At 37.0% G+C, this 12,829-nt stretch overlaps 2 protein-coding genes across 2 annotated transcripts in view; both read right to left on the bottom strand.

The window, feature by feature from the left end:
- Positions 1-12,829, bottom strand: part of LOC148831120 (cell surface hyaluronidase CEMIP2-like) — a 48,046-nt gene that overhangs the window by 17,481 nt on the left and 17,736 nt on the right. Inside the window, exons 9-18 of the mRNA XM_088920006.1 lie at positions 12,121-12,330; positions 11,002-11,207; positions 10,696-10,765; positions 10,290-10,418; positions 9,324-9,409; positions 7,584-7,715; positions 7,073-7,108; positions 4,890-5,042; positions 3,826-4,003; positions 2,026-2,241 (exon numbers count right to left, since the gene is read on the bottom strand). Of these exons, the coding sequence (XP_088776132.1) occupies positions 2,026-2,241; positions 3,826-4,003; positions 4,890-5,042; positions 7,073-7,108; positions 7,584-7,715; positions 9,324-9,409; positions 10,290-10,418; positions 10,696-10,765; positions 11,002-11,207; positions 12,121-12,330 (1,416 nt within the window). The remainder of the gene's footprint in view (positions 1-2,025; positions 2,242-3,825; positions 4,004-4,889; positions 5,043-7,072; positions 7,109-7,583; positions 7,716-9,323; positions 9,410-10,289; positions 10,419-10,695; positions 10,766-11,001; positions 11,208-12,120; positions 12,331-12,829) is intronic.
- The window catches only part of cemip (cell migration inducing hyaluronidase 1), a 76,431-nt gene that overhangs the window by 58,550 nt on the left and 5,052 nt on the right, over positions 1-12,829 (bottom strand). The window lies entirely within an intron of this gene.

The following is a 12,829-nucleotide window of genomic DNA, read 5'->3' as shown; positions in this document are numbered from 1 at the left end:
GATTTATGGAATTTTGAAGGGACACCCCTTCCATTTCCTTTCCGCTACCTTTTTGATCGGCTTCACCATGTCCAAAGTGTGATTGTCTTTGAATTTTTGTGTATCCTTCTCTTTCTAGAACATTATCCCAGAGCTGTTTTGAAAGCTTGTTTTTCATGGTTGAATCTTTACTTGAATTTCACTTTGACTGAAGCTCCTTAAAGAGACATATTTATGTAAAAAGACATATTTATTCTGAACTCATATGAACTTTATTGTATTGTATTACTGTACATGTACATGGATGGTGGCTCATTAGTGTAATTTTGTTTACCTAAATCAATTTAGGTTTGCTTCAGCAAAGGTTTGAAATATGAAAGTTTGAAATAGTATGAAATAATGACTTTACATTTTCTTCCATATTAACTATACTTGTTTCTTTTCTGGGTTTTTTTTTTGCTTTGAATGTGTGTTGCAGATTGTGTGGTAGAACAAATATTAATTTCTACTACAAAGTGTCATAACCGCAAGCTTCAAAACAACAAAACTGTGAAAACTATGCACTGTGAACCGGGTCTGGTTGCATTTGCAAGGCACTGTATTGTTCAAAGAAGGATTTACTAAGACCTCATTTAGAATGTAGTGCACACTTTTGTGACCAAATTACAAAAAATATTGCTGCTCTGGATTAAGTTCAGAGAGGAGCAATCTGATACAGTCCTAGACTGAAAGGAAATTTCTACACTGACAGGCTAAAAGCATTTAACCTTTATAGTCTCGCACAGAGAAGAATATGAGGGGAACTGATTCAAGTATTCAAAATCCTCAATGGAAATGATAAAGTCAACCCAGTGGATTTCTTCAGAATGAACAGTGAAACATGAACCAGAGCACTCAAGTGCAGACTTCTTGGATGTGCACTTAAAAACTAAGAAAAGAAGGCACTTCTTTATACAAATTGTGGAACAAACAATTCAGCCATATTGACATAGAGGATAACCTGGCTGCTTTAAAAAAAAACGGCTGGATGAGATCCTCAGATTAATTAGCTTCTAATAACCAAACGAGCTAGATGGTCCTAATGGCTTCTTCTCATTTGCATATATTTAATTTATTGGAAAGTATTTTTCCTCTAGAGAAATGTATTGCATTCTTATCTGGAGTCAACCCTAAGTATCTGACTTGAAACAGATAAACTAGTACAGTATGTACCAACATAAGTAACAAAATTCATGTATTCTAAAATAAGTACTGACAGTCAATAGATGATGCAGATGTGCAAAACATCTGGCATAGAACATAAATTTGATCAAGATCTTGATATTCATTGAATGATTGCAAAACTGGAAAGGTTTGGGATATACTACATCTAAATGTAAAAATGCATGCTTGAAAAAGGTTTAAGGCTTTGGAATCACTACAATACACTTCAGGTCAAATGAAAATCCCTACTGATTTCTAAAGATCCTATCCCCATGGGGAGATCATTTGGAGCTTTTAATCTATAGCATTATTTTTCCCATTACTAATTACAATACTGTGGTGTAGCCAATGTCTTGCATGACAGCAAAAAACAGGTTTCAAAATTCAATAAGGTATCTGTCTTCCTAAATAAGTTTCCTAAAACAGAATTACAGTTGCTAACCCACATCCGATTGAAAGAAATATGGATGTATTGAAAATGATGGTTGCTCCTACTTTCCTTAACCCATAGCTTTGTAAACGTCAATTCAAACCCCAACACAAGATAAACTTGTCAGTTTATTCAAAATGAGCATGCACTGCAGCACCCCACCATCAATGAAATTACACCTCACCATCAATGAAAAATGAACACTGCTCTTTTAGAAAACTTATATAAGCATAGTGTAACATTCCATTGTTCCAGCAAAGGGTAATAGAGCAGAAAGCAATGATGATCAAAGAAGGGTAAAACATACAATGGGCTGGCAAAGCATAATACGAACAATGGGAAACTGGACTGTGTAAGAATGGTAAACCCATAAACACTATGAGAACAATTTCTCCAGAAAACAAGTGCATTACCTGTGCATACTGTCCACTGCATATAACACCATTCCACCTGGGTACAGTGAGGCAGCCAGGGTGATGGATGAGGTAGTTGTCCACTCTGGCAATGTAGGAATCTGGGTACCCGGTTACTGATCCATCCAGGTCATGAAAGATGGAGGTTTTGTCCCCATCTAGGTCATTAGCACCAAACCACTGGCCTGGCTTGCCAAAGAACACATTCAGGCCCACCTAATTGTAAAGCAAAGATACCAGATAAAAAACAGGTCTATCTCTACAGTAAATATGTGCAAGATTCAGCTGTTCAGTCTGTCATGAAGTGCCCAAAACTGGGCAACAAATATTTGGAGAAAGTTTACTTTCTCAAACAGGAGGCAAAAAAGAAAGACTGTTTGGCACACTGTGACACAGCTAGAAGGGTCATGTTACCTTTAAAATCCAATCCAAAAGTGTAAATGCAGTTATTTGATCCTTTCATTAGAGCCTTCTCTTGGTGTTAGCTAAAAGCTTTTTCTTAAACAGATCATTTTGCAACAATAGCAGAAAGCTGGCAATAATAGACAAGAAATTCAGCTTCTGAGAAAATGGGAAATAACATTCAAACCTCAAAAGTGTCCAACAAATTCACAATCATCTTGGGCATGACACTGGCCTGGGAATTCATACAAAGCAACTGCTTGAGCTTTTATAATCTGAGCAAGTCTGGCGTACATTTAATACGGACTATAGTACAGAGTGAAATTAATTAGCGTTAGTCATTCTCTGCCAAGAAAACAGAACTGCTGTTGTTGCACCTAAAGACTTTTAGTCTAAGCAAAGGGGATAGTTTAAACAGAAAATACAGAATGATGAAGTAGGAGAGTCCAGGATCAGCAAGGAGAGCAAGCCTCTTCCTCTACAAAGTAATTACTTTGAACAATTAGAACAATGGGTTTTGTTCAGGCGCTGTTAGACAGGAGCATTGAATGCCAGAGGCAATGAAATGAAGACTTCCCTATTAATATCCACAAAGAACTAAATAAAAGCTTACTAATTATGTTACATGTGTTGTGCTTTCACCTTTAGAAGAGATGGGTTTTCTCCTGCATATCAAATGTTTGTTCAGTGACCTATTTTTCTTAATATAGTGCAGACAGACTGTAATCCAGCCTTGTTTTATAGAAACTGATAGAAGTATTAGAAATGTACTGATACATTCTTTGACTTACATCTCTGATTACTAACACTTAATGAGGTGAACTATACAAGGCTCCCCATATCAGACATTCTTACACTACAATGCATTTCTCTTTGCAAAAGGATAGGACATTCAAGTTTTATTTTGTAATTGGTTTGTCATGAAAAACAGGCTTTAAGAAGTCTATGCATCTGTTTTAATTTGTGCCTTAAGCAATTCTACAAGAATGCAGTCAACAGTTCCATGAAAGGGGACACTGACCTTAAATTGGCTCTACAAAAAAGTAGGAAATGCAATTATAGATCATTATGACCTCTATACTTTCTGCAGCGCCATAAATAAAAACATCCATGTCATTCTTTGAATATTTTCTTAGTCCATGGAGGATATTTTGGCTGTCTTAACAGCTGCTGTAAGCACTCAAGATCTACATGAACAATGTACAAATAATTTTAGGATTGTCCAACCCATACTGGAATGAAACCTAGAGCAAACAATTACCATAAAATAGAGACAGAGAGAAAATGATTTCAAAACCTCTATAGATGATATATCTGTGTTGTTGTGATATATTTTAATATTCTCTTTGCAATGTGTTAAGGGGTTAAGAAATGGAATAGGACAGGTAAAGTCCTTACACTTCTTTCCATCTTGACAGAGGACACGTTGTTCTGAGGGCTGACCTGCCAGGCGTTCTTCATGAAGAATCCCAAGGCACTGGAATACCTGTCTGAGGTTGGGGTGAACTTCTTGAAGGAGCATTCGGTCAATCTGACAGGTCCATCATAGATCTGGAATCCACGAATTGGAAAAGTCCTTCACAGTACAAAACAAAACAAAATCAATTGTCATATTCTCAAAGCACAAAGACTCACAGCCATCACCAAGATTTAAACCATTCTTCTGTTTATTTCTCAGGGGCCAAAATCAGGGGTCTCCTACCCAGGTGTTGGAGGGCCCCAATTAAATTATTCTTATAGGTTATCCTAAATCACTTGGTATTTAAGGACTTGGAACACTTGTTTGAGCAATTAGTCAACCAAGCAAATAATGTTTCAATGAAGGTGACACTAATCCTTGAGGGATGAGGGCTATTCTGATTTCTGTTTTAATTCATCCATTCATCCATTTTTTAAACACATTATCCAGTACAGAGTCATGGGGGAGCCAGAGCCTAACCTGGCAAGAAATAAGTGCAATGTGGGGTTCCATTGCAGGGCACACACAGATACACACACACACTAACACCAATTCTTTCCCAGAAGCCAATTAACCTACCAGTTTGACTTTGGAAACTACCGAGAGGAAACCCCTATGAACAGGGGAAGAACATAAAACTCCACATAGATAGCACTCCAGTAATTAAGCCCAGGGTTCCTACTGTACGCTGTGAAGCAGCAAGGTTAACCACCGTGCCCAATTTTGTTGCAAATGCTCTCTACTTCTCTACTTCATTGAACACTGCACCTACTTAATTGGTTCTGTAGTTAAATTGTTCCAGGCCCTTCAAGATGGATGGTTTAAAGGCTCCATCTACTACCTGCAGGAATGTGGCTCTCCAAGACCGGGGTCGAATGACCCTGCTTTGGAACACACTTGCAGGAGAACATAAAAGGTATAGGACATGGGATCTGTGATCTTTAAGGCTGAATTTCACCCAAAGCCTGAAGGTAAATTGTTAAAAATACATTAAAAAACTCACTTGTTCCTGGGGAGGGTTCTGTATTCTCTGTTGGCTCCCTCACCCCAGTAGCTGTTCTGGCCTCCATGGCTGCCCACATTACTGCTCTCGCCAACAAATATAGACTTGGTCACCTCCAGGCTGGAGCCTTCATCAGTTGGGAAAGTTCCATCACTATTCACAGAATGATAACAAAGTGCTGAATGAATTGCAGGCTAAATTAAGTACAAATATTATGGAACGCTAAAATCTGATACGTTTTAAATACTGTATCTAGGAAATGAAATATGTAAGATATGTTAGAGCATTCATCATAATGTACACTGTCTTATGATTCAATGAAAGCAAATGTCAGGGTGTTCTCTTAGCAACCACTGTCCTGGAGGGCAAAAAGGAACACTCAGTCATTCAGCCATCTAATGCGTCTAGAAAATATCATATATTACTGAATAATTCTGCATACAGAAAGTTTACAATATGTATATAAAAAATGCAAGTTGGAAACATGTTCTTCAGGGTTTGTAGTAGTGGTTTACATAGATAATATATAATATAAAGCAGATTTAACTTTATTATACATTTAAGGACTTGTTTTCAATCTGCTGTAATTAAAGCAACTAGCAGTGATTGTACTAGGAATGTTCTGCACGTAGAACTGGCTAATTCAATATCCTGCTCAGCATTGCCTGGCTCCAGGAATCCTATAAATTCTACACCTTTTTATACATAGATAACAGCTTATCACATTCTGCAACTGCTCCAATGGTGTTGCTAAAAAAAAGCAGAGCAGAGCATTTATTTTCTTGAAAAAAAGGTATCTTGCAAATTCCTACAGATATGCCTCTCTTAAATCTAATCATACTAGTGGCTGATAAAACACTGCAAACTCCAGCTGTTCCCCAGACTGAAAGGTGAGAGGCCTTTGAATGGTGCCCATTTAACCAGTGGAGGTGCTCCTTTCATGATAAAAGTAAGCAGACAAAAGCAGACCCTGTACAGTGCATGGCTGTGCTTCAGTTGCATCAACTGAAATTGTGCTACAGTGTAACAAAAACTCATTCATCAGTCCATACTTTTTTCAAACATGTATAGTCTTGTAGTGTATAACCTTATCTGTAAAATGTGTAAATTTTAGTTTTTGGACCGCATTAGTATTTTTAATACTTACATGCTAAGCTCATTTTAACTTGCTGATTTTTGCCCTTTTCTGTGTTTCTCACAAAAATGATCAAGCCTTTTAAAAGATCACTTTTAGAGTAAATATTGCAGTGGATAACAATAGATATGCTGAGCATCACAAGAAATGTGTCAATCTACAGTATGAAAGTATGCATTTAAAAAAATAAAGCATGTAGATTTTGAATACGCAGGTGATGTAACATGTTCGATGTTAAGCATGGTGAAAAACTGAGAAACACACAGAAAGGAACCAATATACTCTGCCAATCAAGAGATCAATGCCTTCAGAGCATTGGTATGCTGGATGCTTGACTAAGTAGGAGCACTGCTGTTTACCAAATGAGGTCAATGAATGACTGCAATCTGGGAGACCATGAGTCATGAAACCTCACCAAGTTTGGCATCGAGATGCATGGTCCATTTTCAAGATCATTTTCATACTGCCATTTCCCCTGCACTTCCTGCAGGCTCATTCTGCCATTACAGCATCCTAGCACGATAACGACTTTCACATGAGATGGGAGAGACAAGTCTGCTATAACGATCCAACTCTCCAGACATGAGCCCCAGTGAGATGGGCATCGTAGACCCGGAAACCAGTAAACAGTACTGAGAAAAATAGGACAGCTTCCCAGCATCTGAACCTGCTGCAAAGTAGGTGTTGCACATGTACAGCTTGTATTGATTCTAGCAGTGCCCACACAAGCTACTAGCCTAGTGACCTTCACTATAAATCCTGTTGATGACAAACGCAATGTAATGAATTTACCCACAGTATGTCATGTCTGTTCAATAAACTGTCAGTGCATCTGCCATAAAAATAAATTCCAAGATAACTGTGTGAATCTGTTGCAAATTAAGAGTGATGAGTTTCTTTTGGTGGGCAGTATGTATCAAAACGTTCCAGGGGAGTCATTTTGTATTTTTCTAATGTAGCAATGGGGGAAAAGAATACTGCCGATGCACCTGCACTGCTAATTAGTTTCAGAATTCCTTAATTCCTTATATTATGTCAAAAACAATACCTGGCAAGAGTGAGGCCAATGCCATTATCAGCAAATCTGAAATAAAGGCAGAATCAGAGCATTAAAGTTTAATTTCTTAAATCAGCAGAATCACGCAACATGTGATAATATTTCAAAGTTTTAACCAATATGTTCAACTGGAAAAAAGACCAATGATACATTGCAATATTTCATTCATATGAATTGCAGGTTTTTGAAAAATAAATAAAGTACTATAATAAGCCTGAATTTCTTCAAGATACAGCCTCATGTTGTACATGTCTATAATCATCATTTTTGAGTGCCTTTCTTCCCCACGTTCCTGTTCTGAACTGAATTACACACAGCTGGGCTTTTATATTTCCATAGGCGCTCAAAAACGAAACCTTACCAAGCACTTTGCAAGCAGGGGCCTTAATTTCAAACACAACTGGACAGAGTCCTACGTCTGCTGCTTAAGTAGCTGTTTATGGAAACCACTGATAAATAGGAGGTGCTGTGGATGAAAAGGTAAAGAAAAAGGGAAACCTACCCACAGTTTTGGAAAGTGATGTCCCCACCTCGCGCCCAGGCTCCATGGTCATTGTTTTTGAAGGCTACCAGCCCGTCAATGACAGCAGGGACTCTTGGCTTTGCTGGATCTGCATCTTGGTGAGGACGGTACCTGGGACATCACCCACATGAGACACCTACTGTATAACCCTGTTGTCACTGTATGATATGTTTGCCTTGCTAACCACTTCTACTGTCAATTACCAGAGCATACCGCACCTTTTTGGTTCCAACCAAAAAACAACAAACATCTAACAACTTACATCTTACTAAACAACTTACATCTTATCAATGTGTTCTCATTTAAATGTATGAGGGCAAAAGGGATCTTAGACACAGAAATTATTGAAAGATTTAAGGTTTATGTTGCTTTAGAACCTGGAGATAAAGCAATCGAATTTTAAAACACAGAGGCACAGCTATCATCATAATACAGATTTATACACAACAAATGATTTTGTTACTCACTATGGGGTTTTCAGTAATACAATGAGAATGGGTAAGAAAATAAAACCAAGCCTTCATGCAAAACGCAAAAACATTTTAAATGAGTTTATTTTGCCTTAATGAGAAGAAAACCCTTGCCTGCGCCAAAACAATTATTTTTCTAAACAGCATGTGAGCTCTTTAAAAGCCATTTCATGGAGACGGATAGAAACGTTTTTTTTAAACACTGGAAGTGGTAAATTATTGCTATAAGCAGATGATTAAAAACTCTTATATGTGCTGTTACATTTGCATAATGCATTTGTGTCTAGGATTTCATTCGATGTTTTTTTCCGAATGAATAATTTGATTGCACTGGGGAATGTAATCAGTCTGACTGTTACGCCTTCAAATACCACAGAGGGGGTAGTACTAACAGTATAGAAACAAGACTGACCAGAATTAATAAAAAGGTGAATAAATGGAAACAGGAGGCCGCTGGCTAGGTGAGACTGCCATGTGTGGGATGGAAGGGAATGATAATGGATAATGCCCTGGGATTCATTTTTAACTGGCATGCAACTCAAATACAATGTAGAAAATGCTTCCATCTCAGAATGTGTTAAACATTCATGCGGAGATGTATAAATAATAAATAATAAATAATGGTTTGGCTAAAGCTACAGGTGATATCTTCCTTAATTAAATGTTTATTATGACAATGAATCTATAAAAAAGTGTATATTTTTTTCTTTTGTAAGCTAATACATGTCAGGGCACCTAAAGCATAGCTGTTGTAATGCTTCAGGAATAATGCATAGGCATGAAAAAGTTATTTAAGAACAGATACAAAAGAAGGCTATTCAGCCCATCTACAGTGACTATCAAAAGTATTCACTCCCCGTGTATTTTTTACATTTTATTGTAGATTACATAATGTGGAATCATAATGTATTTAAGAGGAATTTTTTGCCATTGATCAACACAAAAAAACTCTCTGTCAAAGAGCACATAAAATCAACAGATCATGCTAAATTAATTCTAAACAGAAAACAGAAAGATGTGCTCTGTTCTGAATGCCAACCTCCCGTAATTTGAAAAATAATCTTTTAAGAGGAACTATACAAATAACCTTCTTAAGTGCTTAATATAACATATTGCAGTCTCTGTACAAGTCCATTACAGTAATGGACATTAATGGTTCAGGAATACAACAAATAATTAAGAAAAGCAAAACAAATATTTTGTTAAAGTCCAGATAATAAAAAGAAGTGACACGCTCAGGAAATGGTACCTTGCATTATCAATGGTGAGATACTCTCTAGGATTTGCAGCACTGGCATTGGATGTCTTCACTCCTTTCCCAATGAAGAGTCCAGCCTGCAGACAGTCAGACACACTTAAGACACGAGCTTCACAGCCCAGAAAACTTTCCTTCTCCAGTCATAGACATGTTAGACCGTGAAGGACGGAACTACTGCTCTGAACCTAGAAGGAAGAAGCTGAATAACAACAACCTTATTAAAACTTTAACTTAAAGGACTCTAGACACCAAATGTAAAACATTTATTATTCCACAGATGTGCTCTTTAATTTACTAAAGGAAACTTGGACTTCATAATGTTACCTTTCTGTACACTAAAAACCACCTACCATACCACAGCTATAAAGATCGCCACGTACTGTGAAAAATATATACTTCGCTATCATTTGATCATCCTAACAACGTGTCTACCTTTCTTTATTACCCCATTGTCAGACGAATTCCTTCCATTTTAACAGTTTTGGCAAGCATGATCACTGCAATTTAGAGATAAACAGATGAAAACCTGACATTACACCTTGCCTTTCAAAGCTTTGTAAAAAGAAGCTACATCACTGGGACAAACTATAGGACTTCAATGTTGCATCATTAGTTTCTTTCTTAATTTCTTTTATACATCAAAACTACAATTTTGGAGTGAAAAAGTAAGTTTTGCAAAACCTCAATGAGTATGGTTTTTGTGTATCACCACTTTCTGAGTAAGAATTTTGAAATTACAGGATGTAGCATTATAGCTTGAAGCACAAAGCATTATAAGTTAAAATCTATCAAATGCTTTAAACTAAGCTCATGTTTAGAAAACAACATCTTTGTAAAAATCTATTTTTTATCTTTTTAATGGAAATATGGTACCCTTTTAAGCACATAATTAAAATAATTCAAAAGAGGTAGTCTACAGTCAGATTTGAATTGGAGATATCACAATATGATACATACTTTGAAATTAGAGTGTACTCTGTTGTTGTAAAATATTCCCAAAGGTGTCAGTTCTGTCTTCCCCTCTGGGTATAAGCCTTCAGATAGTCCAGTGGGAACACGATGAAAAATGTACCAGATTCCAACATCCTTCACAGAACACACATAAAAGAAGTTAGTGCTTTGCCTGTATACATTACATCAAAACACAAGTTAACTAACCCCAGAATTTTAATAATTAGAAATAAAATTATATCATGTACTGTTTTTTTATTGCAGCATTGGTTCACTAAAATATTTTAAATCTTCATTAAATTAAGTATTGTTACTGGACAGGTTTTGATAAATGAGGAAATGCGCTAGTATGAATGTTAAAAACCAAAAGAATTTTTGTTCTGATTTTTAAACTCAAATTAATATAGCATACCTGTGCCCCCGCAGCAGCATTGTTAATTAAATTATTATTAGGATTTGCAATCCAAAATGTGCTGACAGCCCTAGAGAGGAAATGAAAAAACGCTATGATAAAAGCAGTAATAACTAAACACACACACAATGAAACCATGCCACTTTACTTTTTATGAAGATTGCTCTGGGGCTGGCTGTCATTTGTTTCTGTAAACTGATGCTCAGCAAGTTGTCTCTTTACATCCTGTTCTGACTACTCAATATCTGTAAACTAGTACCCCAGGAACAATTTACTAACTGCTGTTACAGCACAGCACAGACTCACATGCAGTCGGTGCTCGGCACAGGCCTGTAGTTTCCAAAAACATTTTTGCGAATCCTAAGGCACATGGGCTCATCTCTGTCGGTGGGCAGGATAGTCCCTGGCTTTGTCAGGAGCCCCAGGTTATGATAGAATGTGTTTCTCTCTTCCACGCCGTCTTCAAGAAAGAAACAGTGGCCTAAGGTGTCATAAGCGACAACATCTTTTACCTGTGGAAAAAAAGCCATAAAAAACAGGGCTCTAAAGGAAGCATATTTTAACTGTAGCAAAAATGTACAATCACACATGATTTCTAATAAAGTACTGATTAATAATCACACTAAAAACAAAAATTATGGAATTGGCCAAACTATTAGTATGAATGCTTATTAGACCTCTTTTCAGAGTTTTGGAAATCAGGTAATTTCAAACAGTTATATAGGATGTTTTGTCACTGTCAACCAAGATAAAATATGGTTCTAGGCACCATATTCTCTAATCTACAATCCCTGTGACAGAACTTGTATGGTGTGCCTCAAAAACAAAGCATACAGTTCAAGCCCACAAGAGCTCAAGATCAAAAAGTGAAACACCAAGAGTCACAATGGGCAATGGTTGGCAACAACAATGCAAAACTTCAAAAGAAAACTGGTACATGCTCTCAAAACAGACAAAGCAGACCTATCAAAAAAGTTTTAACTTGTAGTAAAAAAGCCCATTTTGAGCATTCCAAACATTCATGTACAATCTAATTCAGGAGTCTCAAACTCAGATCCTGGAGACCTTAGTGTCTTCTGGTTTTTCTTTCAGACACATTCTCAGTACCATAGTTGGTCTAAATATTTAATATCTACATACCTGTAATACTTCTAACAAGGTTCTAAGGGGATTTATAGGTAATTATAAGTGAATGCAATATGTAAAATACCTTAAAAAAAACAATATAGGACTAATTTATGGAAAGATAGATTATTGGTTTAATTGACTACTCAGGCTGGAAGGGAAACCAGAGGATACCAGGCCCTCCAGGAAATTTGTAGCCCCCTGATCTAAAAAATTGCTAGCAAAAGTTACAAACATAATCACCATCCCTTTCCTGAATGCCTTGCGCATCATTAAGCAATAAGCAAGTTAGGAACCCACAAGCAGGCCGTGAGTGGCATGCACAGTCACACATCGGGAGAAGCCATGGTGGATCGACAGGTTCTCCAGGGAAGTTGGGGGATGGTAACCCCCTCTTTGATCGACATCTCCAGCCAGGTGGAAGTGCACAGGATAGCTTCCCAGGTTCTGCTGACCCATGGCGGTGAGCTCCACTCCTGACAGGTGAAAAGACCTGAAGCCCTTCTGGATCTACTGAGACACAATTGAGTGAATACAGTTTTTCTTTTGTGCATTTGGTTTAAACCACTGTCTAGCTCCCTAAGTGTGAAGCTCTTGTTTCTGTTGACAAGGAATAACAAAGCCTTTTCAATCTGAGAAATAACCAGACTTATTAAAAGTTCCCAGGATTTACTTACTAAACCAAAGATGCTTTCCCTTATGTTTGCATCCTTTGTCTCTTACTAACACAGGTTGCAGCTGAAATGTGCAGTGACTTTGACAGCTGATGAATTATACCGTCTGTGATGGTTATCTAGACAACTCAATCTGTTCTTATTTCATAAAAGGAAAAACAGCTTCATTTTCAGGGAATTTTAGAGATTTGCATTAAGAGTTTTTAGGCAAGAAAAAACAACAGAATCAGGAACTTATCTTGTTCCAATCTTACTGATATTTTCATTTGTGAAACTTTGCATATAATTAATTTCTGGAAGTGTGAAGCTACAATTGCCAATTGCATACCAAGTAC

The sequence above is a fragment of the Atractosteus spatula genome, chromosome 7 (genome assembly GCF_055471065.1).
Source record: "Atractosteus spatula isolate fAtrSpa1 chromosome 7, fAtrSpa1.hap1, whole genome shotgun sequence".
NCBI classification, from domain to species: domain Eukaryota; kingdom Metazoa; phylum Chordata; class Actinopteri; order Semionotiformes; family Lepisosteidae; genus Atractosteus; species Atractosteus spatula.
Note: the sequence above shows the minus strand (reverse complement) of the source record. Positions and strands in the feature narration are given on the sequence as shown.